General features: G+C 44.9%; 3 protein-coding genes across 7 annotated transcripts in view; all 3 read left to right on the plus strand.

Annotated features, from left to right (window-relative positions):
* pttg1ipb (PTTG1 interacting protein b) lies at positions 1 to 3,425 on the plus strand. Its single transcript, XM_076040244.1, has 7 exons — positions 1 to 221; positions 646 to 701; positions 788 to 896; positions 1,394 to 1,496; positions 1,910 to 1,975; positions 2,405 to 2,451; positions 2,768 to 3,425. Exons 1-7 carry the CDS (start codon positions 116 to 118, stop codon positions 2,809 to 2,811), a joined length of 531 nt encoding a protein of 176 aa, XP_075896359.1. The 5' UTR covers positions 1 to 115; the 3' UTR covers positions 2,812 to 3,425.
* A 136-nt stretch (positions 3,426 to 3,561) lies between these two features.
* On the plus strand, positions 3,562 to 6,250 carry sumo3b (small ubiquitin like modifier 3b). Its single transcript, XM_076040245.1, has 4 exons — positions 3,562 to 3,711; positions 4,573 to 4,701; positions 4,917 to 4,988; positions 5,436 to 6,250. Exons 1-4 carry the CDS (start codon positions 3,691 to 3,693, stop codon positions 5,499 to 5,501), a joined length of 288 nt encoding a protein of 95 aa, XP_075896360.1. The 5' UTR covers positions 3,562 to 3,690; the 3' UTR covers positions 5,502 to 6,250.
* Positions 6,251 to 10,351: 4,101 nt separating this feature from the next.
* fmnl2a (formin-like 2a) overlaps positions 10,352 to 27,332 on the plus strand; it is a 49,676-nt gene continuing 32,695 nt past the window's right edge. For all 5 annotated transcript variants that reach the window (XM_076039721.1, XM_076039720.1, XM_076039723.1 and 2 more), the window contains exons 1-2: positions 10,352 to 11,241; positions 25,787 to 25,870. In XM_076039721.1, the coding sequence (XP_075895836.1) occupies positions 11,128 to 11,241; positions 25,787 to 25,870 (198 nt within the window). In that variant the 5' untranslated portion in view covers positions 10,352 to 11,127. The remainder of the gene's footprint in view (positions 11,242 to 25,786; positions 25,871 to 27,332) is intronic.

Here is a 27,332-nt window from a genome sequence, read left to right on the forward strand (position 1 = left end):
GGAGGCGGTGACGTCATCCCGTCGTAAACTCGGGGTCCACCCCTCGGCTGCTCAACTCTTTCTCGCTACTTCTGTTCCTTGTGTCTCTCCGTGCGGTCCTCTCGGTCGTCCGAGCATGTCGGCTCTTCGCGGCTCTTCAGCCATGGTGGTGGTGGTGTTGTGGATCCTCCTCGGCGCCCTGATGACCGCGAAGGCTCAGACTCACACTCCTCCGGAATCCTGTAAGTCAACACACACACACACACACACACACTCACACACACACACTCACACAGAAAAACTGAGCTGCTCCACTTTGTTTTGTCCAGCCGCGGCCGAGTCAGGAGGCAGTCACATGACGGCAGCAGAAATGGATTTACAGTAATCATATGTCCGTTGGTGATAATCTCATGACAGCCGCTGTGATAAAGGACTCCCCCCCCCCCCCCTCCAAACTGCTGTAAACAGCAAACTCCCTGTTTTGTGTCTTTTGGGAAAGTGTGTCACTCACACTTTACTGTGAAGTTTAACCTCAGAGCAACAAATGATTTGCCACAAGCGGCCAGGAAATGAAACCAGAGTTCACACCACCTCGAGAATTTCACTGCCTCTTTTTGGGATTGCAGCTTTGTAATATAAAAAAGTGTGACCTCATCTCTGTTTTAGCTTCTTGTGCTCAGAGGTCCAACACCAGTTGTGCTGAATGCCTGCAAAATGTGACAGTAAGTGTTGGCGCTTCATCTATAACCGATGCAACATCACGAGTTGCTGCAAACATGAATGTGAGCTGACTCCTCTCCTGATGCAGTGTCTGTGGTGCGAACCATCCAAACTGTGTGCTGACTACCCAGTGGGGAAGATCTTTCCCCCCAACAGCCTGTGTCCTCTGAATGATGCTCGGTGGGGGGTGTGTTGGGGTAAGACTGACCAAACCTCACATCATCAATGTCAAGCGGATGACAACATTTTTTATAGGCTTTTGTTCATAGCTAAGTGCTGATTTTAAGGGATGACAGTTAAAATGTATTATTATTATTATTATTATTATTATTATTATTATTATTATTATTATTAGAAGTAGTAGTAGCAGTATTTTGCTGAAGTACATTTGTAACTAGTTTAGTTTAATCAAGGTTATTTTTTAAAAATCAAACAATTCTGCAATTTGAAATCATATAGAAAGACATACAAAATGAATAACAGATTGAAATAGCAAAATAACAAAACACAAAGAATGTGAACATATCTGAAACTACTTCCTCTATGACTTCCTCTAACACATATCCTTTTTGAACTGTTTTTTTGCTTGTTTTTTTTTTTATCACAGCTGTGATGAAGTGGGGCTGGGCCTCTGTTGATAAATCATAAAGTACAACCTTGTGTTAATCTTGGCTCTGTTTTATTGCATGTGCAGTGAACTTCCAGATTTTGATCATCACCATGGGAGTGCTGGTGGGGGTCATCCTCATCGCCTTACTGGTGTGCTGCTGCTGCTGCTGCAAGTGCGAGAAAATCGGGTGAGTTTTTCAATCCACGGCAAAAAAAAAAAGAAAACCCACTACAATGTAGAGGAGGGGGAGGAGAAGGAGGAGGAGGAAGGCGGGCAGAGGAGGCACAATGGATTTCTTTTTCAGAGCCGAGCCCGGCCTGATACGGACGTCTCCTAAAGCCTGCCAGCGTTTGTGGCTGTAGTTTGGATCTGAGGGAACACGCTGCCGTTTGTGATTCATGTCCACTGCAGCTTCTTTAACACACCCTTGATTAAGCAAGGAGGAGTCGAGGGTGTTGTCATAGATGTAATTGTGGTGGACGCTATGGTCGATCATTGCTGAATTGGTCACGGCTCTCTGAAACTGTCCTATGTTGAAATCAGTGAAATTTGCAATGCTCATTAAAAAAAATAAAAAAAATCTTGTCACTTGTGCGTCAGCAACAAGCGGGAAGACGTGAGGGCGGAGCGACAAGACCGTGCGAGGAAGACTCGTCAGAAAGAGCGGTGAGCAGCACTGGTTTTGTATTTACGGCCGTGTGTTCAGTGACACATCGCATACCTGCCAGAGGTTTATGTGAACGTTGGTAAAAATGTGACCTCCGGTCGTCCCTCCTGACTGTGCTCTCAGTGCAGTGTCAACACTTTTTAGTCCGTGGCAAATAAAATACTCTTTTTCTCTAAAACACAGACACATTGTTTTAATCAAATGACATTAAATGTCAATAAATGCTTATTCTATTTTTCATATTTACAATCTAGATTGGCATGCCTTTGATTTAGTCTGGAAACGTTGACAAGCACACCTTCAGAAAAGCTGTTTCTGTCAGACGTCATTACGGTGTCACAGCGGCGCCCGGCAGGCAAACTTTTCAGAGAAGTTCCCAGTATACCTCTTGGTGTAACTTATGTTTGTCTTTGTTCCTTTTGAAACAGGAGAACGGAGATGCATATGAGACACGATGAAATCAGGCAGAAATATGGTAAGAGCCACATCCCTTATGTTTGTTTTAAATCAGAATGGAAATTTATGGATGAAAAGATGCTATTTAAATGTTCTTTTTTTTTTACGCGCAGTAGATTATATCTTAAAAAACTGAACTAAAGAGGACTGAGTGAACTGAATGACAGCCTGTCACAATCACAAGAAAAATATAGAATCGGTTGGACAGTACCATCTACTGGCAAATGAATACACTGTCCGTGTTTTAAAGATTTTGTTCGAGCACAAATGCTATGAAGAGATGGATTTTAAGGTTTAGTACGGTAACCCTGTCAATCTTTTAATTCTCTTTCTAGGTCTGGCTAAGAATAATCCATATGCCCGCATGGATGAACGTTGAGAAGACTCTCAGCCATAATTCCTTTAAATTCCTGGGAAGATATTACTGATGCCTTGTGCAAAATAGTAGTGAAAGATCAACTGTGATTATTCTTGTGGATTTCAGTAAATTAATGTTATTGCAATAATACTTTGAAATCAATTAGACTGATGAATTTGACTTTGATGCTTCACCAAATATATGTTTTTTTGTTTTTGTTTTGTTTGTTGTTGCTCTTTGTATCATAGCCTACTACATTAATGTGTCTCATTCTGTAGACATACTTAAAACATGATGGTACAAAATTAAATTCACTCGCCTAGGCTGCAGGAGATTGTATGCTTTATAATACATTTCACCAAACTTAGATATGTAATAATTCTTTTGTAATTAGCTTTTGTGTATATTTACACCGTACACCAGTTACTGAGAGATTGTCTAGTTTCTGAGGACCAGTGTTTGCCTTTGTTTTGTAGCGCTGATTTATGTGGACACATATCAAAAATCAGTAATCCCATCTGAAGGTAATGCATTTGATTGCTGTGCAGTTTGTTTGTTTGTTTTATAGAAAAAACACAATGTCACTATCCCACAGACTGATGTCAACGAATAAAATCTTGTATTTTGTGACTACGCACACGGAGGCTTCGAGGCCCTTTTGTTTGAGATTGTCCGCGGGCACGCGCAAATTAGCCTGCGCGCTCACAATTCCGCGGCCCCGAGGAAAAGCGGAGCACGTGACCGTTCTGGTCGAATGGTATGATGTAAATTTCAACGCGCGCCCCCTGGACCAAAAAAAAACAAAAAAAAAAACAAAAACGACGGAGCCGGAGGAACGCAAACCCCGCTTCACGTTCAGCAACGTCGCCGCGTTATTAACGAATCCCTGGAAACGGCACAATGTCTGAAGAAAAGCCAAAGGTCAGTACCGCGGTCCGCAAACCGGCCGCTGCGAGAGAGGCGCGATGGTCGGCGGACGTTGGGCGCATTCTGCTAAGCTAAGTTAGCCTGCTGCGCGGCTATCGAAATTAAGCGGGTCGACGAGAGAAACAAAGGTTGGCCAAATAGCGGATCGTTTGCGTCCAAAAAAAGATCCGCAGCTTTCACTTTTGGAATGTTGCCACCGATAATAACCGGCAGCCGGTGGTTACCCCGCGCCTTGTCAACGAGAGCCCGGCGAGGGCTGGCGGCGACGGCAAAGCAGAGATTGCCCGTGGAAAATGAATGGTTTGTTTATCCGCTAGTTTGCGCCATTGTGGCTTTCTGCGCCAGTTCGAACGGAGCTGCTAGCTTGCTATGCTAACCCAGGGAGGAGGGACGCAGCGGGGACTGTGCGCCAGCAGCACGAGAGGGTGGGGGCGGCGGTGTTTTGGTTCGGCGTGTGTGTGCGCCAGGTCAGTTATAGTCGTGTTAAAAGCAAAGCGAGCGAAGCAAAAGTTAGCCAGCTGCCGAGGTTGAACGCTTCAACACCACCCCCGTGTTGTTCGTGGGATACTTCGTTTCTGTGCGCATTTGCGTGTCGGGCTGCTTCAACGCATCTGCGGCAACGAGAGACGTTTCAAAACAGATGGACTATTGTAATGGGTGGTTATAGTTAAATGACGATGTAACAACGCAATGAGCGTTCTGCTGAAACCTCGCCGCCGCCTCCAGCGCGGAGGTTTCGCCGGATGTAAACACCTGCACTGGAAATGGAAAAACCGGAAGTCGCCGCATTCAGGTGTGTGTGGGTGGGTTATTCGTCCGACTGTAACACATTGTTGTTGTTTTTTCTTGTCGCAGGAGGGAGTGAAGACGGAGAACGACCACATTAACCTCAAAGTGGCTGGTCAGGATGGCTCGGTGGTACAGTTTAAAATCAAAAGGCACACTCCGCTCAGCAAACTAATGAAGGCGTACTGCGAAAGACAGGTGAGTCGCCCCCCCCCTCTCCCTCTCCACCAGAGAGCCATTCTCTGCGGTTTGGCAAAACGTTTTGTTTTTAGTTTGATATATTTTACTATTGGAAGCACTTAGTCACCAAAACTGTTTGTTTGGTGTGTGTGTGTGTGTGTGTGTGTGTGTGTGTGTGTGTGTGTGTGTGTGTGTGTGTGTGTGTGTGTGTGTGTGTGTGTGTGTTTTTCCAGGGAGTGTCGATTCGTCAGATACGGTTCAGGTTTGATGGACAGCCGATAAATGAAACAGACACCCCTGCACAGGTTGGTGAACGTTGCATCTTTGCAGACCACTAGTCTACATGGCGACGCCACACCGCTTGTCAGCTCACTGTTGTCCATTTGTTATCTGCATAAGTATTCAGCTTCTCTTAACACGGGGGAAGAAGTCATTTTAATTCATGGCGGAAAGACACTGCATTGTGTTTCTTAAACGGTTAACGCTATTGAGTGCAACATGTGGTTCGTAGGAAGTGTTTTGTGGCAGTTGCATGTGTTTGCCAGAATGAGGTGATACTGGAATTTTAATGTGATGAGGGTTCCAGTTTTATTGTCAACAGCAGCATTTTTATTTGAAGTAGCACGTTGCAGTTCTGAAAAGTACCTCAAATCTTTTGTTATTAGGAATAGTGAAATTTATTTTAGGTAAAGCTTTAAAAGATTGTTGTGCTTGTGATGTGTTCCCTAAAATATCTTTATTTTTTTGCACAGCTGGAGATGGAGGATGAGGACACTATTGATGTATTTCAGCAACAGACTGGAGGACGCTGTTCTTAAGTGGAATGCAAACTCTCTGAAGAACGTCGACACCAATATTTTCATGCTGATTATTGTTATTTTTTTTCTTTGTTTTTATTTCTCTTTATTTCTCCCCCTTTGTGCTCATATTAATGCCAGACTCTTCCCAACATAAGAGGCTAGAGTTGTTTTGCCTTGGGGCCAAATCCTTCGTTTTGAGATGCAGGGTAATATTTTTTATGTGTTTATTCACACAAAATGGATGATTTTAAAATTGTCCACGTCAGGGACACATCTCAGATCAGATATGGCTCACAATGCAAAAACTCACCATGTTCCTGTATTGTTGAGCTGATCGCTTGCATGTCGTACCATTTTTGAGCTCAACTTCATGCCAAATTTCTTTCTTTTGTTTGTCTGTGGCTTCTATGGTTGCTTTCCAGATTATTGTAAACATATATAGCCAGAATGGGCTCGTCGATACAACAGTTAAGATGAAAGAAAACATGACAATGTTTGGAAATATGCTCGAGGTTCCACTCCACCGGCGGAGAGAGATGCTGTCGTTCTTGTTCCTCTTTGTAGTTTTTGCTTGTTTTTATCAAATAAACAGTCAAAGTTTTGTTTTTTGCTATACCCATGCCAATACTCCTTTCAGTGTTTCCTCTGGAAAACATGCTTTTGCTGAGATCTGTATGGATGGTTTACCTCAATACTGTCACATTCAACACAGATTTGACTGAATGGTTAATAAAACTCGAGCAATGTTTTTGGACCAAAAAGTTAAATGAATAGTGTTGGGTTTTTTTGGTTTGTTTTTTTTCTTATTATTTTATTTCCTTATATAAAAGGGTTGAGTTGACATAGTCTGTAAACTGTGACTGTAATTCATTGTTGATTGGTTTATAAAATTTAGAATAAAAGAAGTAGATAGAAACATCTTAAACTAGTATCACATTTATTACATGCAGGTCCTGTTTGAAAGTATACATGGTAAAGTCAATAATTTTTTGGCAGACCCTTTAACCTATACATTAATGAGATTTTTTTGTGTTTGGCAGGTATTTCATCCTTCTCAAGAGTTTTTAGAACACAGTATAAATAGCTTTATTAACTTATCCTCATGAGATAAGTAGCTCAACATAAATGTACTATAGAAAAGCATTTCACAGAATGAGTAATTCATGTAATTCAAATTATTGGAGGAATTCTTAAGAGTAAATTCCCCCTTTGACTGGTTCAAAACAGTCCCTTTAAATAGCTTTAAAAGAAAAAGAGGTCAGCTGTTGACTGTAATGTCACTACTAATAATAATAGTAACAATAAATAAAATAGCCTCGACCAAAGTGTATTTTTCACTCTTAAAATCCTTGTAGAATTTTTTTTTTTTTTTTTTACAAAGGTAGTAATACACTTTACATACAACAGAGGGCATCCTTGGTTATCTGTAGGCTGTATTACGAAGACGAATACAGAGACGCGTTTGTCCCTTCTTTGCATCTTTGTAAAGACCATAACTTCACGAGAGTCCTCTCAGAGTTCAAGAGTACTTCATGTCACAGATGTTAGCTGATGAACTCCTTTCGAGCCTCCAGAAACAGTGCTGTCATTGTGCTGCCTTCATTATTGGCACCTCCGTTGCATTTTATATTTCCTGCTGGACTTCTCCTAAGTGTTACGCTTCCCCCTGTATTGCAGTGTTCCAATTCCCTCTGCCTCCTGCAAACTGGGGCTTTGGAAGAATGTACTGTTTTGGTAAAATGTTCATAAACAGATTTTAAAGATAGTTTTTGTCTTTGTGGTGACATTTTTTCCAACCGGTATAACCCTAAAAAATTCTATATATATTTTTCAACAGCTACACAATGCATAATGCCCCACGAGCACAGATAAGAAACCTAACAACACATTGTGCTCAGGCACCATCTACTGTATCAGGGTCCCTCGTTGCACATCAGCACACGTCTCCAGTTGTGTTCTTTTCTGCAGTTAATGAAGAGACACTGTGCATTATTGTCCCAGCACCCAATTGCCCTCGTCTCAACTCATGTCATGCACAGACTGTTTTCACCACACGGTTAGCTTTGTTCACTATTGTGACAAAGCAGGTGGACCATTACGTTCACATGTACTGAAGAATACAATGGGATTTCACATATGGCTGTGGGGTCAAATGATTCCCAGTTGATAGTAAGGGCCCCAAACTGTGCCTGTGTGTTAAGAGAGAGTACTCTTAATAAATGGATAGAAAGCTGACAGGCAAACCAGTCTGACCGTTCTCTTCCGATCCCTGAGACCAACAAGAACTGAAATTCACATGATACTCTTCTGCTTATTATCTGTTATTTAAAACTTTTAGATCTGGTTGTGTATGAAAATCTAATTTTTTTTTAAAAGTGGTTCTGATTCAACGTGGCTGTGTGGTCTCTGTCACTCTGATGCTCAGCTTGAACTTCAGTAGGTTTTCTTGCCCTAGCTACCTGTGATCCCATGTGAGTGGTTGCAACAAGCAATTAAACAAGTGAACCCAGCAGTGATCCTTCTGTCCAGGGTCTTTCTGTTTAAATCAAGTGCTTTTGATTCAACATGTGTATTCCTCATTCGGAAACAAGAGAATAAACTCATCTTTTTTCTACTGGAGCTCAACTGGGACAACACAACTGGTAGAAATGGAGCACACATTATAGTGCGCGACGTGAGGGGGAAGAGTCTCCAGTCTCCAGAACAAATCTACTTAACTGCGAGCGCGTAATGTGGTCATGTGGTTGGGGTCAGTCAGCTGTGTTTCTCGTCCCCTATGCGTCCGGACAGCATTTTCCTGTTGCATCAGTCCAGCTGCCTGAAAGAAAACCACTGTGCATCTGGAGAACCTCTGGATCCTCTCCAGAGCGCTGCACACTGATGTCACCCTTGCGTGCGTAATGTGCTCCCCACCCTGTCCGGAGATCAGATTTCGCTCTTAGCAAATGTTGAGATCTTTAGGGAAACGCTGGCGTTACGGACCCATGTCACTTTAAATTTCCAATTTGTGGTGTTTTAAATGGTAGATAAAGGGGTCGGGTTCATTGAAGGGACTTTTTTTTTTTTGTCTGTGACATCTTGAGCGGTCACAGTCGTTGGTGACACTTAACAAGGGCTTCATTGAACGGCCACAGCAAGCCGTGACACGTACATAACTGTCATTCATGGCATCATCTGTTACGTCTTACCAGAGAAAGGACATTTGCTTTCATTCAGTAAGGATTTAAGATAAACATGCTAATGAAATTTAGGCAGAATTGAACCGCTTACTCCCCAAAAAACTTATCAGAGGAAGATTCACAACACTATTATTATATGACTATTGACTTAATTTCCAGGGTCTTTATTGGAGTTACTAAAAATCATGTTTTTTCCCTTACTTTGCTCAGAAAAAAAATAATTCTAAACTTTTTCTTCCTTGAGATTTAAGTGTAAGATGCAGAGCGTACACCAGAGAAGTGAGTCAAGATTATGAACACTGTAACTCAACAGATCGTTACCCTCTTGTCCCTCAGAGAAACACATAAAAAAAAGGGCGTAAAAACAAAGAGCTATTTTTCTGCAGGTTGAGGCCGAAAGGTTCGCTGTTCTTTGATCGTCCCCTTCCTTGTCCCTAAACATGCTATAATCGCTGACAATGCTGTGCGGCTTCCAAGGGGTGCGTTTGGTAAGAGTTTGTATAATAGTTCACATTTTAACTTTTCATGACAAAAGGTGTGTCACGAACATAATTAACATTTCTGTTTAATGGCATTCAGCTGTGCTGGTTACCTGACTGGCTCGGCGTCTTCTCTCCTGTTGAATGACAAACTATTTTTCTCAACACTGACAGGGTTATTAGGAGTTATTAAGTCATTCTTGGCATTTGCATCTGTTCAACAGTGGTTGGCAGCATAGCAAACACATCTTATCAAGGTCAAATATGCTTTTGATGCACTGACTGGTGCTACAGGTTTGTGCACTGGCATTGTTTTCAAATATGACAACACACAGTACGTGTCCTACTCATGTAGAGCACAAATACATTTCATTATGCATATTTTGGGTTTTAATGTAAAAACAAACCAGGTATATTCTATTTTAATGAAATAGTGCCAATCTATTCCATGCTGCAGCAGAATTATCCAAATTCATGCTATGGTTCTCAAAGGACAGGAAGGACAACTGGCTGCGTTTCCATTTACCTGGGAAAGGTATAACTGATGTTTAAGTGCCCTTCGTGACATCACAATGGACTTTCTTCCAAATCTGTGATTTAACGCACAATGTTAAAGGTTAAGCAAAGGATAAACTTTTCTCAGTTCTAGGATGTTCACCAACATGCTAGACATATTATTGCAGTTAGAAAATATTGGTGAAGTGAATTTTGTAAAATATGTGACCAATAGTACTATACAGCCCACAGGCCTATTAAACAAATCAAGTTTTTCTCTTCTCTTGCGTCGTCTTTCTTAGGTGATGCTCTGGACCAGGGGTGGTCAAACTTTTTGACTGGTGGGCCACAATAGGTTCTAAAATCTGACAGAGAGACCGGAGCAGGAGCACATGGATGGAGTGTTTTAGTGACACACATCATAGGAAAAAAATATATGTCATGGGATATGTAGAGAACATGTGTTACAACAAAAAAATCTGTCTGGCCCTATATGGCCAACGTAGTTTGCCCATGCTTGCTCTGGACCCAAAGTTGTTTGTTTTGTTTTTGTTTTTTGCCCCACGCTGGACTCAAAGTACCACAATGCAACAGGGGGTCAAAAACTCCCATCTCCTTGGCGACGGCTTCGGGAGCTACGCCCCGAGGAGGTGAAGGAGGAGGAGGAGGAGGAGGAGGAGTGAGAGGGGCAGGCTGGCCCCCTCAAAGAGCTCATTGTAGGGAGTGAGAGGAGTGTGTGCGAGTGGAGTAAAGTGTGTATGTGCGTGGGTCCGATCAACCTCCCCCGCTTCTCTCTCTCCTCCTCCTCCTCCTCCTCCCGCTAGAAGAACTAGCCGGTCAGCAGCGGGGTTGGGGTGAGGGATTAGAGGAGCCTCGCTCCGCCGCGGCGACTTCAACTCCTCTCAGACGGCACAGGGGCGGCGGATTGCATCAAAAGCGTGAATCATGCTCGGCGTCACTACTACGGAGAGGGAGTGGAGGAGCCCCAGTTGTGCAAGATACGGATAGCAGCGACAAGAGAGAGAGAGGGAGAGAGAGAGAGAGAGAGAGAGCGAGAGAAAAGAGAGAACGGTGTTGGATATATACGCGTGTGTAAAGTGGGGCGCATTTCTTCGCGAAAGTTCCAAGTCGTGTTCGGCCGTGGAGAAAATGCCTCACCGGGGGCTCCGCTGCTGCCGCCACAGCCTCCTGTACCGCTACCGGGACCCGTCGCCTCTCGCCTCCTCCTCAAACGCCCGCACATGTGCTTAACGTAGGAGAAGTGAAGAAGCGACAAAGCGGAAAAAAAAAACACCCAAGAAAAGGGGGATTTTTTTTTTTTTTCCCCCGTGTGCGTTTTTTATCGATCAACTTTTTTTCCCCCCCATCCCTACCCCCCGATTGGCTTTATTATCTCGAAGTGGAAGACAAGAGGAGGACTTGGAGGGGAAGTGGTGGTGGTGGTGGTGGTGATTGAGAAAGTTCTACTTTGCTGCTCACAGAGGAGGAATCATGGGGAACGCAGGGAGCATGGACCAGCACCCGGATTTCAGGGGCCACAACATGCCCCTGAAGCTGCCCATGCCCGACCCGGGGGAGCTGGAGGAAAGGTTCGCCAGCGTGTTGGTGAGTACAGCTCATTGGGAAAAACGGGAATCGATTTCTTCTGTTTTTCATCTGTTTTCGTCTCTCTTTGTTTCTGCTTGCTCCCCACCTACCCGGCCCCTGTGCACTGGGGACACGGACAGCTGTGTGTGTGTGTGTGTAGATAGGCTGGAACCGCTGTTTGACTAGCACTCCTGCCCTTTTGTTGGAGAGAAATAAAAGAAGTTTGCATGTGTTGCAGCACACTGCCACTCCTGGGGCTTTCCTCCCTTCAGGAAGTTGTTCCCTCTGCTGAAATCAGAATTAGTCAGTGCTCAACACGTTTCCCATTAAAGTAATCAAATTGAAATGATATTGTCAACACTAATCCCTATTATTTCATCTGACAGTTGGGAATGCGTCAAATACTTTTTGGGTTGTTGTCACTCCAAATACAAGATAATAAATGTTTTCAGCAGGCTGCCACCGCACGCTCAGCCTCTGTGCTTCTGTAAATTTCCAAGTGCAGTTGCATGAGACACCTGTAGACATAACACTGCAAATTATTGGTTTTATGGCCCTGCCTGGGTTCCCCCCCTCCCACCCCCATCCATCTTCCCTACTAACTTTATGAGCCCAGATGCTGGCTCACACTGCTCCAAGCTCTAAGTGGCCAGCATGCCAGACCCTCCAAACATCTGTCACACCATAATGTGTCAGCAACGTCTGTCAACATTTAGCTCACCTGGCAGTGAAATCCCCCGCCGCGCATGTCGGAAAAGATCCTGTAGATTTTACTGCGTACCGCGCAGCAGACGGCTAATGTTTAGTTAAATTGGGGCACGTTGTGTTTGTATTGGTGGAGGCCAACGACAACGTGGACCACAATCAACCATGCTGACGGATTTGTGTCAGCGTGGTCATTTCAAGGAAAGAGCTCTGGCATTTTGGTAGCTGTCGATTCTTCCCTTTTTATTTTTAAGCCATGGCAGACTTGTTGCTGATTAGGACCTTCAGTGCTGCAGCAGTAAGCCAATGAAAAAAGAACCAGAAGAACAGTGGTGTAATTTGAGAGCCGGCAAAATGTGGGTCAAATGTGATTGTCGCCCGGCCAACTGCTCTCATAAACATTATCTGCGCGGCGGAAGGAATTCAACTTTCTGCAAGCAGGTTCTTTACAGCTGCCAGATTGTAAACATAATTGCTCCCCTTTCGAGGGGGGGGAGATCTGCGTCTAATGTTGACGTTGGTGGCGCGGAAACCTTTTTAGATTCTAAGCCCAGATGTACCGGCGGGGTGGGGGGGGGGGTGGGGGGGGGGCGGTTGAAACACCTTCTGAGAGCCTCTCAGCAGACATTGGGAAAGACTGAGGAGCTCTGACGTCACTCCACATATGGATGTGGACCTCCTCGATCACGTCAGCTTTTGGAATTGTCCACTTCCTGCGATTTCTGACTATCGTGTCCCCTCTTGCATGTGTAAACACTTGAGTTTGAAGAACCCAGAAGTGCGGTTTAAAACCAACAGAGAAAGCAACGAGTGCTTATCTTTGTGGAAAGATAAACTGCTTAACTTGAGAATTTGAATCAGGGCACGTCTGTTTTGAAAGAAAATGCCCAGTAGCATTTCAGGAACTCCCCTGAACGCTCAGGAACGCTGAGGAACGCTCTTGACCTCTTTCGCTGCTGTCAGCATGACGCCTCATCTCTTGGCTGGATCGAAGCTCTGCAGCATTACAAAAACTTTGGGCTGTTATCGCAGAGCTAGGTGTTAATTACAGCGTTTGTGTGACTTTCTTCTGATGACGATCGACCAAGTGAGTGGCACTGTGTGACTCTGAGCACCTGACTTCACGGTCGATAACGGCTGATTAGGCTGATACCTCGTCGTGACTCAGTCGCGGCATCCCAGTGCAACCAAGTCAGCACTAGGGGCGTGTCTTCATTTACTTTGATTTAATTTGCTTTATGTATTGATTCATTTTTAGATACTCTATAGTTGTTTGATTAATGTGCTTGTGTGTGTTGATCAACAGTTGGGATGTTCACGCCTTTGTTGCAACCACATTAAAGCAACCACATTAAAGTGCCAATCGTTCAGATTACTAAAATTCCAGAACCTTGGAGGCAGATGTTTCCATGGTTCCGATTCATCGTCAAGGATAATTTCACGCACCTCAGGGGTATATAAATGTCTGGTGTCTGAATTAAAAATGTTTCCTTTAAATGTTGACACGGCTCAAAGTCCCACCAGTCATGGTGCCATTCATATGAAATAAAGTATTTATCTATAAATTGTATTTCACTTTGCATTTTTGTGAAGGATACATTTGCAAATGTTCATGCTTTATAGTGTTACAATGGTAACATTTAAAGTTAGAAGTCCCCCCTTTTTTTTTTTTTAATTAAAAGCAGAGAAAAAAAAAAGCGTTACACGAATTTCTGGTACCAGAGGCATTTATTTATTTGTCAGTGTGGATAAAATTACTAATGTGGGAAATCCCAGCCCTGAATGTGGCTCAATCGAAGTTTTGTGGAGATGGTACGCTTTTTAATTTACCTTAAAAAATCAACTTACCCAGTCAGGATTTTTTGTTGTTGTTGAAGAAATAGTGCCCCCTCCCTACCCGCCCCCAAGAATTTGGTTGACTAGACGGGACGTTATCGACAGAAGGTTGGAAGCTTCTGGATACCGTGTTCTTGGACCTTGAGTTTGGTTTGTTCGATGAACGTCTCTTAGTAAGGACAGCGCAGACGTTTTTATCATGTTTGCACTTTGTGATATTACACAAATGTGCTTACTGGCTGTTGACCTGGCAACGGTGAGAAAATGGGAAAACTAAACAGCTTTCAGGGTCAGCTGAAATTCACGCCAGGTTTGACAGTTCTGTATTTATAAAAGAGGAAATGTATTTAAAAAACACTTCACCTCGGTAAATAACCGGAGAGATGTTGAAAGGCTCTTGTGATGCACTGTTTTGTGGGAATTACTTTTTCCCATATACGATATTTGGAGAAAACGGCTTTGTAGTCCCTCTGTTGAGCATGTTTACAAGCCTTCTTTTCTCTTGTGGTCGCCAATGCATTTGTGTGACACTGCGGGCAGAGGTAAAAGGGTTGCACATGATAATTAGCTTGGGTGCTGTGGCGTCTCGCTTGACGTTAGTACTTGTACAGCACAGTGGGGTTATCGCAGTGAATCCACTTTATAGATGACCATATCAATGTCTTTTGAGATCAATTTGTTCTGAACCCATTACTTAATGAACCAAAAATTGTCATTAAGGCGACTCCAAAAAAATAAAAAGGGACAAGTGAAGCTTTCCAAGTAGCAATTTTGTCTCTTGCTCTATAAATGGATGGTGGTTAAAAGCTTGTGAAATGGCTACAATCAATCTCTGTAAGTCAAATCTAGCTACCGCTGCCGTCTATATGCTTTCTGCTGGACCGCAGGAAAGCGACTCAGGATAAGTGGAATTCAGCTCCAGCCTCATGTCGGCTCTTCTGCCTCAGCCAACCACGTCATTGGCTTCAAATTAGATTGTACCACCCTTCCCACCCCCAACTCCCAAGTCCAGGACACAGTCGCTTTGAGTGGCCTTGAGTGTGCTGGACATCCAACCTCTGTCCCGGAGGTAAAGGCAAAGATTCATGACTCATTTGAAAAGCCATATGGCGGAGTGCAGGTTAATCTGTGGTTGCGGGGCCCGCGCTTCCCGATAGCCTGCCCAGATTACGCCTAAGCTGCTTTGTTTATAGGTTGCTGAGGCTCACGAGCTGGTGTTCTTTGTGCTCAGAGGCCCTGCACCTGAAATCTACCCCCTGGATTAATCACATGAGCAGCCCTCACGTTTAACTCCAGTCCAATTGGTCAAAGTAGCTGTGTTGCCATTACATTTTTTTTGCAAAATAAAAGCGATGTGTGTGATGTAGCTGCCGTTTTCTGCAGAGAACCGCATTCTCTGCGGTTTCTCTCTGTCCCTACGCTACCTTTTTCGTAGAATTCATCACACTTAACTCGTGAGTGGGGAACTACTTGAGCTGCATTCTAGCTAAATGTTAACTTTGTTGAAACTAGCAGTCGAATGACAATGACGCCTGCAATCACCCGTGGCAGAGTAAACATTCAACAAGGTTGCAAAGAAAAGCACTCGACTGTTTGGGGAACATTGGAGCATTTTGGTCATTTTACTCTGAGTAACAGTGTACTTTAGTTGATCCTTTTCTATTCTTTTCCTTCTTTTTTTGGTAGTCTTAAAATTGCCCAAAGTCAGTGGTCTAATTCTCCAGAGGAAAACAAAATTAGTTCTGCACCATTTTTGAAAGTTTCATTTTTGGACTTTTCTTGGCATAATTATATTCTCGCTGTAATTCTTTTATTTCCGCGAATATATATTCAAATGCCCAGGTGGTTGACAGATGATCGAATGTTCGTGTATATGGGAACGGAAAAGACAAAAGCCATGCAAATGCCTCCCCGCAGGGAATGCGCGCTCATCGCACAATGGTTTGAATATGAAAATGATGATGAATATGAAAAATATGATGCCTTATTCCAAAATCCTTACTTGGCTTGGCTCATGCTGGGTGCCTGCATATCAAATCCCGCTGTGGGTGAGACACCTCACCAAAATATTGTGGGATACTTCTCTTAGTTTGAGAGCATAACGTTTCAAAATGAGCAACCTGGATAGCGTCACCGTACGGAAGGTCTGTCAGCTCGTGCGCTCGTATGGACCTCCTCCCGTCCTTGCCACTGCTATACATGGGCCAGGAAGTGACTCAGCTCGCCCTCCGTGTCGACTCTTCTTCATTAAGAGGCGGAACAATTGCTATTGTCTGCGTAGCAGAGGGCGCACTGTGGCTCGATCCCGCGCTGGAGCCCCGGGGGGAAACAGAGTTGCTCTTTATTCCGTGGAGAGCCCAAGACGGAGCCTGGCACTGGACCCAGAACCAGCAGGCTGTTGAGAGGCCACTGCACACACCCAAACATGTGCATGTGTGCGCACATGCTTGCATACGGGAGTGTGTATGTGTGTGTATGTGCTCTGTGTAGTTTTTTTCTGCCCCATCAGAGCCCCAGCACGCCTACCCACCAATTAGCCGTGACGGAGTCGAGCATGAAATGCTTGGGGAGCGATCGGATCCGGCAGCCAGTGTCGCTGGCCTCGGCAGCCTCTCTCTCGGAGGGGAAGCAAAGTGCTGTGCTAGTGAACTGTGATGCGCTGCTCACATCTCCAAATGGGAGCCCGGAGGGGGAATCCTTGCCCGGCTGGCAGACGATCAGCTGATTATGTGGGAACAGGTCGCCTGGCTGAGTGCAGAGTTTAAAAAACCCAGAAGAGATTCAATCGGTGTTGTTGTTCCTCTTTGTTTGGTTTTGACATCTGACACCTTCCGAATTGGTCCGGCCTCCTGCATTGCTGCCCTGTATGGGAAATAAAGTGGTAGAAACACTGACTAAGCAAGGAACACAGAGACCCCAAAGTTAGACCAAAGTTTGTTCCAGTGCTGAAGATGAGAGCAAGTCAAAATGACTCTTTGTGGAAAAAGAGCTGCCAACCGCGGAGCGTTTATTTGCTTTGACGCATTTTGGAGTGTGCAGACGTCGAAGGCTTCCCCTCATACTTGCAGAAGAATGACTTCTTCTGCGTAAGAGCCACGGTGCAGTTTGGAAATGGCTTGTCGAGGCTCTTTTATGTCTATCACAGTCTGTAAAGATCGGTCCCAGGGCAACTGTGGAGAGCCGAGGGTTGGCTGCTCTGTGTGTGGAGAAGTGCTTTGTGGTTTCCAAAGCTGCTGGTGCTGTGCTAATAAAGCAGAGACGGCCCCGGCTTAGTGTTTAGAATCAGGATCAGTTTCGAACTTGTTGATGGTGTTGAGCCTTGTCAGGAGCCATAACATTCTAATCTTTGTGTCACCGTGACAAGTTAGTTCTATATTGTGACTATGGAGACGGCTTAATCTTCTAGTCAATGGCTTTTTTTTTTAAACCCTTATAGTATGTTTACAGTTTACCTCTAAGCTGAATAGCTGACTCATCACGGTTCCATCTGTTGGAGGGCCTAAACACCGACTTTGTGAGGGTGACACGCAGATGAGGACTCATGCTCGGTCAGCTGACATTTTTTTAGCTCTTTGCACCAGTTTTCTCAGTTTTCTATGCTTTTGGCCTTTTCACAGACTGGCACAATATCTCCTCTGTAAGCGGAAAAGTACGCGGTTGTCGCTTTCTTAGCTACTACTGTTGTAAATCGGTCGTTGAAGGAGCTTGAAAGTAGCCTCCTGTCTTTTTTAGGCCTCTCTCGCGGCCGCTACTTTCCTTCTCATGTGACATGTGTTGCTTTTGAAGCCGCCACTGTGGTGAAAAGGCAGGTTTCGCCGGGGTAACGACTTGCCAGAATGAACATCTGCAGGGCCCCAAAGGGAGGTGGCGGTGCCGCCGCCGCTTTTCAATGCACTTGAGCGCCAGAGTTTGTTGGAGGCCCCATCACAGCTTCGGTCTGTTGTTCCAGGCTTTCTTGATGCGCAGGATGCGCCTCTCCACCTGGACCCCCCACGTAAAGGCCACAGCGGCGCGGACTGCTGAAGGGTTAGGCCGAGCAATCACTCATTTATCCGTGCCGGTTAAAGGTCGGAGAGGGGACCTGACAAAATTGTTCTTCTGAAATATGTTTATTACTTGGAGGATCTTGAGATTTATGGACACCTGAAGCTCCCTCCTGTCCTCCTGTCAACATTTTCAGCTGCTGAGGACTTAAGAAGGAAGGCCGCCATGAGTTGTAACGCAATTTTGAATTATCTAATCATAAAGTTTTACTTTTGAGATAAAGGCTTTGATAACGGGCCAGTGAATCATAATGAAACTGAATCAGGTTCAATGAATTTCTCTTGTTTTAAGACAGTTTATTTACGCATAAGAGCTTTTTGTCCACTCCGTCAAAATCCACGGCCACCAGTTTCATTCCCATTTCAAGTGACTGTGACATTGATGGCGTTTTCAGATGTTTGGCAACGTAACGTTGACGGGAGTACTTTGTTCAAGTTTACGACTGTTTTCATTTTCAAATAATTAATCAAAGATTTTTTTTTTTTTGTCTTTGCTTAAAGCTTAGTCAGATGTTTTCCGCAGGGCTACCAAAAGCCATCCAGAAGCTGAGATCAGCCGAAAAAGAGGCCGACCTTGTGTAATAATTTGATATCTCCAAACACCAGCGGGCGCCTGCCAGATAGTTTCCATATCGACACAAAAACAAAATGAAAGCACAGCGCTGAGTGCGGATGTTCACGTTTAGGACAGAGACTGGAGGCGACTTCTTAAGTTTGTGTCACATTTAAGTGACATTGCAAGACGGCACGCGGCCGAAAACAATTCCAGGGTGTTGAGTCAGGACTTCATCAGATTATGTGATGTCATACAATAATTCCTAAAAGGAATGGACAATGCTGCAATGCTAGCCAAATGTTGGCTTCTGGATGCTAAAAAAAAAAAACACCCGAGCGAACAAATATGAACCTGAAATTGTCTAAACGGGCTCGAGCTCGGATTTTGCCGCATCACTGACGAGCGAGTGTGCCCGAATGTGACACAGGATGTTGCCGTGAACAGAAAACAGATTAAAAGCTCGGCGAGGATTAGATACTTAGCCGCCTCGTCGAATTAGTCGGCCTGGTTCCTGTGAGCTCACGTTCGTCCCACAGCAAACTTCAGGGATAAAAGTTTTACTGCGGCGGTGGCGGCGGCTGCCGAACTCTGAGCTCTGGAGGTGGTTCCTTAAAACTTTTATGAGACACGTTTTCGCCCCCGCTGCCTTTACATGCCACTCAGCTGTTGTTTGCCTCGGAGATAAACATGGCCTCTAATGTGTATTCTTTGTTCCTCCGAACGAGAACACGGGCTCCACCTCGGCCCAGACACTTTCGCAACCTCGCAACATCTGGCCTGGCGAGAACTCCTCCTTTGTGATGGTGTTTCTTTCTCTTCCCACCCCCTCTCTTTTTTAGTTGCTTGTTTTATTTGGGCAACTTCCTGCTGCTGCAGTTCATCTCTATAATGTTACAGCTCGTTGGATGATGTCCAGCGTGAAAACCGTTTTGTCTTGGGGGGTATTTTGCCCACGATGGAACGAAATGGAACCTTGCCAGTCTCTCTCTTTTTCTTTTTTTTTGTAGAATGTATTTCATGGCTTCCCATGAGATGCGTAGACGCAAATCTGAACCAGAGGAACAGAATGTGATTCCATTTCATTTTGCAGCTGCGGTACATCACTGCTGGCTTTAGCTTTTTCACGCTATACGCTGTGAGTGCAGTATAGTGCACACGATGCAGGACTTTATTAACAGTGAGGGCACAAGTTGATGCTTTTACAACAACTGATTCCCGCTTGATGAGTTGAAGAGTGCCCAGTTGGAGCATTTAACCTGTACAAATTGGGACGTGTGACATTTCCAAGATCATCTGTAGCGGAGTTTGGCGGTTAGCTGCATTCACCGTGCACAACCATGTTTGTCAGGTGTGCGTTCCCTCCGGCAAACTAGTTTGGACGTGTAACGCGGTAACAAACGAAATGCAACCGCGATAGTTTTGTAATTGTTGTTTGATGCCACTCGCATTCAGAAGCATCGGCGGTCGCCTTGTCAGCCGCAAACATTGGGTTGCGCCATTTAGAAGTGTCACTTTAAACCAGTGTTCAACCCCTGTGCCGTGGCACACTATTGTACCGTGAGATAATATCAAGTGTGCCTTGAAAAATTATCGAATTTCAAATAATTGGTCTTTAAAAAGTAAAAAGTGCTTTAAAAGGAATTTAAGCCTATTTTCCTCCCAGGATATCAGCTTTGTGTGCATCTAAACAGGCCCACGTTTCACACGGAGTGAGAATAAATAAATGAAAAGACTATATTGTCATTATGAGGCTAGAAAGTGTCATTTTATAGTATTTTTGGTTGGTGGTGTGCCATGAGTAAGCCACGTAATAAGTGCGCCATGGCTCAAAAAATGTTGAAAAACATTGCTTTAAACAAGGATATCTAAGTCACAGTAATGATTTTTCATTGAGAAGTTCTGCTAGGGTACATCCCGGTCCTACAAGAGTACAATTAGCTCGTTGCTCTTTTGAAAAGAAAAAAAAGACAGAATTCCACGGGATCCGTGAAATGTGGCTTTATGAGGGGGGTTGTTATAGGAAAGTCAACGGGAGGAATTCCGCTGGAATGTGCCGGAGTGTGCACACACGCGCGCGCGAGGCCGGAGACATTTGAAGCGGCCGCTCCAGCGAACAGCTTCACAAACACACGACGCTGCCCTCTCGATGGAGGAGGCTGCTGAGCCAGAGCAGGGGGTCCCGGGGATTACACAGCTAATCTGGGGACAGACAGAGGACACCTGTGCCCCTCCAAGAAGGCCCGAGGATTACAGAGCCATGCCGGGGCTAATGAGGGGCGGACGGCTCAATATTTTGTTTTGTTTTTTTGGGGTGGGGAGGGCAGCCCATCGCCAGTTTAGGCGTCCGTCGCTCGGCGCCGTGACAAATTTGGAGTCTCGTGTGTCTGGGCCGCGGGGCTCCTTCACGTCCCTGCAGGTTAAATGACAGGAGGAGGAAGACGGCGGAATGCGACTGCAGTTGTGCAGCGTGTGCTGTCGTCGTCGCAGCTCTGTGTGTGTAAACAGAGGTAGGCGGTTTAAAACCTCCGAGAGAGGCAGGCACGCCGCGTTCTGACCTCATTAAAGCTGCACAAATGCCTCAGTAAAAAAAACAAAAAAAAACACAACACGACACGACACACATCCACCGTAAGGCGAGGGAGGGAGGGAAAATTCTCTCATTTCCAGCGTTGAGCAAGTTGCAAATGTTTGCCACGAGTCGTCATCAATAACTAACGCAGTCGGATGGTTTTCTTGTTGTGGCACGCCGAGCTATGGTCGCAATCTCGTTTTTTCAAAAGAGGGCCTTGGATATTAAACATGAGTCATAAATTAGTGGCTATGAGACGACGGATGCAGACTGGGTGTTCGCCAAAGACTGAAATGAACTGAGATGGTTCTGGTTAGTTTATTTTCTCCCTTGTGCCATGTTGCTCTGCCGAGGCTGTTGATGATTTGGATCAAATGCTGCTGGTTTGTGCGGGTTTGGCCAATAAGAAGATGGGGAGAGGTTTGGATCCCTGAATGATGATGATTTAGCTTTAGATGTATCACTCTCCAACCTTTTTGTTGACTTTTCCCAAATCACTCGACCTCTGAAATCAATCTCCTCCATGTCGTTGGTCTCCCAAAGCCATCGGTTTATTAATTGGGTTTAAAATTTTGAGTTGATTCCATCATCAGTCTGCTTTGTTTCTGGCTAAAGAAGCGGCGGGCGGGGTACAAGAACAAGAGGCGGTGGCTGAAATGATGATGCTGCTGTGAGTGGTAAACAAAAGCTGTTGATAGAGAGATTAGCATGGACTGGGCCAAATAACAGCAGGTTTGTCAGAGCTGGATGGAATAAGATAATATGAAAAGGCATGAAAGAGAAACTCCAGACCTGCATTGGCACAAAAAACGTTTTGTAGAACACTGTGTTGCTAGCCAGTAATAGTCTGATCGGGTCGTTTCAATGTGACAGACAGAAGGTTCCACCCAGCCAAGTTATACCTCCTCATTCCAGATGCTTTCCAGAGTGTCTTTACCAGATGGATACGTCAAACATAATTCCTGGAGGCTTAGAAGACGTCCCATCGCATCTGTTCGGATCTTTTTGAATAATAGTTTTCAACCTTTTTTGTTTTTTTTTGTCTTAAATCCAATTTTTCAATGATGGTGGAGAATTTCGAGGGATGGCAACAAGGGGAAACTGAGCGCGTACTACTTTTAAAGCTTCTAATTTTTATTTCTTTTTAACTCTTTAGAACAACAGAAAACTCTTCTGGCCATCCGTAAATCTTCACACGGTTATTGGCCCAAAAATTTTCCATCTGGCTGCAGCGGTCGTGGAAACGCAAAGGTCTAAATCCCTGAGCACGTACTCGTCACGGTGACCGGCGACTGAAACTGGCCCTTGACATTTGCTGCGTGTTTGCTTCTGCGGCCAGCTGTGCTGTGAGGGCCACTTGGCTCCAGACCACCTGGAAGGTTGGGTGGGTGAGTCAGTGGGCTTTGAGCCAGCTATCTATATTTGACTCAAACGGGCTAATGAGAGGTTAAATTGGGCCCTTGAAGGATCTGCTGCCACATCTGACTTTTTATGAAGTTGCAGCGAGCAGCCAGCATCCTGAAGTTTGAAAAATATGAAACGTGTGATCGTGAGGGTAGTTCAATTCCGGTGGTTTTGGAAAATGGGAACCTGGTTGCGGACGTTTCTGTTTTGTTCCCCTTTACATCATTTTTCTTTAGCTTATGGCTCATTATTGTAGTTTCACACCAGTTTCACTGTTTTCAAATGCACACCGGAGACTCATTCGGATTAGTTCTGCTCTGCTGGTTTCTGCCAATATAAGCAATCTGTCTACTTGGTTGCAACAGGGCCTTGATACTGTCGGCCGTTAGTGGTTCCTGTCTCAAGATTAAACACAAAATGGGAAACAGCCACAATGATCCATGGATTCAAGTTAACTTTGGCAGAGTAGAAGAAGTGAGACAATGAGGAAGACTATCTCTGCCAGTAAAGATGTATCAGTCTTATTTATAACACCTGGAAAAGCTGTGTGATGTTCTAGGTTTTCTGCACCTCTTCATTCAAAAAAGTGACATTTGAAAGTATGGTTGGCAGGAATGTCATGTTGGTTAAAAGACTTTTGTCCTTATCTGTTGTCAGCTTTTCTTTGGCAAACGCGAGGTTCTAAATATCACCATCAAAGGAAACAACAGGAAGTGAGATCTTCATCCAGTTCTCTTTTTGCAGGTCTTGTTGAGTTCCGTACAAAGCTTTGCTATTTCTAAGTCATTTTTTTTTGTTACTGGAATTCACTCTCAGTCTGTCACAGGACAGATGTGAGACAGCTGCTCTGGAGATGAGTTTGGCGAGTGTGAAAGTGAGGCTGGAGATGTTCAGAAAGCAGGCCTGTGAAAATTCACTCGTCCGTCTTTTTCCAAAGCGTTGTCTGCAAAGCTTTGAGCTCTGCAAAGCTTCGGTGTCTTGTCGGTAGCTCACTCTGCAGCCACACCTGCATTATATGAAGTCAGACTCAGATCAGACCAGTGGTGATGCTCCAGTAAATGCTGTTGTCAATATGTTAAAAAAAAACAACAAAAAAAAAAACGTACTGACATCGTAACCATGCTTCTTGAGTAACGTCTGAGCTGCTACTGAGTAAGTTCTCGGTGTGTGTGTGCATATTTGTCAGGCTGACCCGCCATGGGGTGACGGTGAAGGGCTGCCACGCCCTCCCTAACATCGCCTCATTAATAGCTCAGACTCGCACACTCCCAAACCAGACTCGACTCTCAGACAAACGGGGTAACCTAACCCCGGTGCGCTGAGTGCCTGTCACAGCTCATTAGCATCGGGATGAAATGAAGGCTGTTGGCAGAAGTGGGCTCTCTGCTTTAACTGGAGCCTCACCGAGCCATGGGGCCCCCACGGCGGCTCGGCCTCGTCTGCGAGAAACACAAAATCGGCATTGGTGCCGCGAGCTTTAGCTCTTCCCGGAGCTGATTCCCGCCTGCGTGCAAACCAGACCCCCAGACTCCAAGATGGCAGCCCAATCATTTTTTTAAAACTGAAAAATCTACAATAGAAAGATTTGTTATGAATCACGTTTCAGGTCACTGTTGTCCTGTCAGCCGTTTTAAAGGCGTTTATTTTTGTATTGTGGTCTATGGGAAAAACACTTTTTGGGCCCATGGGAGGTTTTTGCTACAGTACCTCAAGTGGCCACTGGGGGAAAAGAATTGACCCGTCGCCATATTGCCAGTCCAGTTCTTATAATACATCCATGGTGCATACACACCAATGAAAAGTCTTGAAATAACTTGTGTTGTAGCGACATGTAAAAGCTTCTTGTATGTTTTTCCCAATGTCAGCGATGCCGATAGCGTAATGCAGCCGACTGCTCCTCCAGGTCTCAAATCACAAAATGTGTTTTTGGGATTGGAAGTGGCTTCCTTTTCTTTCCCTGGTGAGCAGCCAGGCCGAGTCAATAGCCTCCCCTCATTTCGCTGCAGTCAGCACGGCAGCGATCAGCCGGCCCGCAGCATCTGCTGCATAGTAATGCGGCTCCTCCTTTTAGAGGAGGCCTGGCAGGCAGCAACCTGTAGGTGACGCCAATTAAACCCCCCAACTGTTGCGCCTTCGCATTGATTCCAATGCCGTCGGGCCTTTTGAAAGGGGGGCAAAACGTATTTCAATCCATTCAAAGGTTCATCGACGCACCTTTTCAAATGAAAGTCAATGGTGCTTCTTGAAGAAATGCAAATGAGTGCAATTGACGTTCGGGATCACTGAAACAAAAGAAAGGGAATTAACATTAGATGCAAAGTTGTGCTGTTTTCATTGATTTTTAAGGATGAGCCTCATTGTTGTGTTGCACCTTCCCTTCTGTCCAGTCCTTCTCTCATTAGCCAATAGCATGGCATCATGAAGTTCGCACAACAACGGTCAATGGCGTCCGGTTATATATGACCACGTACCAATAGAAACAAGCTGGCATTTTCCGTTGTCTTCGTCTTCCACTGGCCAATCATTGGTTCCACTGAACCAGGTCAAATCAGCCCCGGCGTCGTTGAAGGAGAGTCGGGGAGAAGATGCAGTTGCATAACTGTTTTTTCTCGACGGCAGGGCAGACATGCTGTCAGCCAACACGTGGCTCGAATTAGTTTCCCAAAGTGGCAGCACACACTTCTCAGGAAATCATCCCCGAGCATTTCAAGGAGAAAAATCGAATCTACCACAATCTGGAAACAGGGAAAGGGGAAAAATACACGCTTGAAAGTAGTGAAAAGTATCCTTGTTTACTTTGTCACGATTGTCGAGGGTCGCAGTCACTTCTCTTTGGGGTCGATCATTTTTAATGTTCAGTTTATTGTTTCATTTCATTATCCAAAGGTTTGTCGACTGTGGTTGGAACAAGGCAAAGAAAGTTTTGCAACAAAGACGAGAGGTCGTATCGCAGGTCTAAAACTTTAAAAAATTCCATCTGCCACAATGAATGAATGAATATTTATATTTTTACGTAACAGCCGTTTCAAAGGAAGTGTTCGTTAAAGTTTAAACACAATTTGAAGCTGTGGAATCTTCCATTGCGTGTATTGTATCATTTTTCACTCTCTTCCACATTTGATGGAAGAAGCAGAAGTGGATTTCTGATGGAGGTTTGCGTTGTATTAAAACTTGTAAAAGTCATTCAATCTGAAGGGGAAGAAGTCAACTGAAACTGAAGTTCCCAAAAAATAAAAAGTACAATCCAACATTGTTCTCAACCCTCCAAAAATAATCCCAATGTGGCCGAGAGAGTTTGAGTGTGTGACGATGCGCGGCCGCTCCTGACTTACAAAAGATCACCTAATAACGGCGGCAAACTCTTGGACATTCCTCTCTCGACACCACGTGACCGACGATGGCTCATTATCTGCTGTCCAATTAACTGTGAACTCTCTTTCTCTGTTGCAGAACTCGATGAATCTTCCTCCGGACAAAGCGCGACTGTTGCGGCAGTATGACAACGAGAAGAAGTGGGAGCTCATCTGCGATCAGGTGGGCATCGATCGCTGTCACAGGTGTCCAAAGTGGTGATTGACTCGCTGGGGGAGACTGTATGCACGACTGGTGTTTCCCTCAACCTATGATAATCAATCAACCAACATCATTTGGACTTGTATCAATGATCCGAACCATTTTCTTACGCTGCTTCTTCCACTCTGATCTGGGCCCCTCTGGTCAAGTGGGTCGAGTGGAGCAGCGGCACAAAACAAAAAAAAAACAACTACCTGCTGTCAGTAGTGACTGGCGCTGTTGCACGCAGGGAAATAACAAGAGGGCGCACGTTGTGCAGCGACCTGTGGTCTGAGCACTTCGCTCTGCCCCCGAACCTCCGTGCCAGAGGCCTCTTCTGCCTCCCTGAGCAGAGTGGAAAGAAATGGAGGAAAGATCAAGACCACCGCCCACTCAGAACCCGCATTGACAGGCGCTGACCCTGAAGGGAGCGGCTGCCGACCGCCCGTCACAGATCCTCTTTCATTTCGGTGTGGCTGGCTCCGTGTTCCTCTGTCGGAACGTGAAGTGAGCGCAGCCGACTTCCTTTTTTGAGGTGGCACTGCAGAAGTTGGCAGAAGTAGCGAAGATTGAAAATAGAGCGTCATGAGATGCAGCTCTACCGTTTTAGCAGCATCAAGCAACTGTTCCGAACAAGTGTTTTTACTCCTCCTTTGTTTTTCCAACAAGCTCACTGTCAGGGGTATAGACGTTTTTCCTACCGTGACCACAGGGAATCCCTTTATGTAACCATGACAACGTTGAAGGAAGGCGGCAGGGGAGGGAAATATTACAGGTGCATCGTCTTTGAAGTACGAGCGCTGCAACATCAGCTCCTCTGCTTCCCTGTGAGAAAACTCGCTCGCTGTTCTACACGTGTTCGCAATGGAAGACACCCGGGAAAGACGTTGTCGGGAGGAAGGTGAGAAAGAGAAGAAGAAAGAGCTGCCAAGCGTCTTTCACAAGAGGGTGGTGTACTGGTCAGGCAAGCAAAGTTGTATGGTCCTATAGTGGGGCAGCCAGGCCCAGTGTGTGAAGGCCAACAAGGACATTTTCCCACTTTTAAGTCATGAAAAAAACTTTTTTTTTTTTAAGAAATAAAATCTGGAGAGGCAAAAATCTTCACACATCATATTTCCTCAGCAGGTGTGTCATAGGGTGACGATGAAGTCCAAATGAAAAACCATGTAAGATGCAGCCATGTATGTTTGTGTTCACATCAGGCTTATTTATCTGTGTCCCTTGGTTTTGTGCTCACTTACATATCCACTGATTATATTTTGATATTGTTGATATTTAATATTTAAGTTCTCTATACTCAGACGTGTGGGAAAGGGAATGGTTGGTGTCACGGAGCCACTCCTATTTAAGATGGCTTCCTGTGTGGCCACAAACATTTACTGGGCCATGTGTGCGGGAAGTTTTTAGTTTAAGAAAGTAAAATCTGAAATTTTGAGCTGGAAAA

The sequence above is a fragment of the Nelusetta ayraudi genome, unplaced genomic scaffold (genome assembly GCF_046127955.1).
Source record: "Nelusetta ayraudi isolate G7.1 ecotype Tasmania unplaced genomic scaffold, CSIRO-AGI_Nayr_v1 ptg000060l, whole genome shotgun sequence".
NCBI classification, from domain to species: Eukaryota; Metazoa; Chordata; class Actinopteri; order Tetraodontiformes; family Monacanthidae; genus Nelusetta; species Nelusetta ayraudi.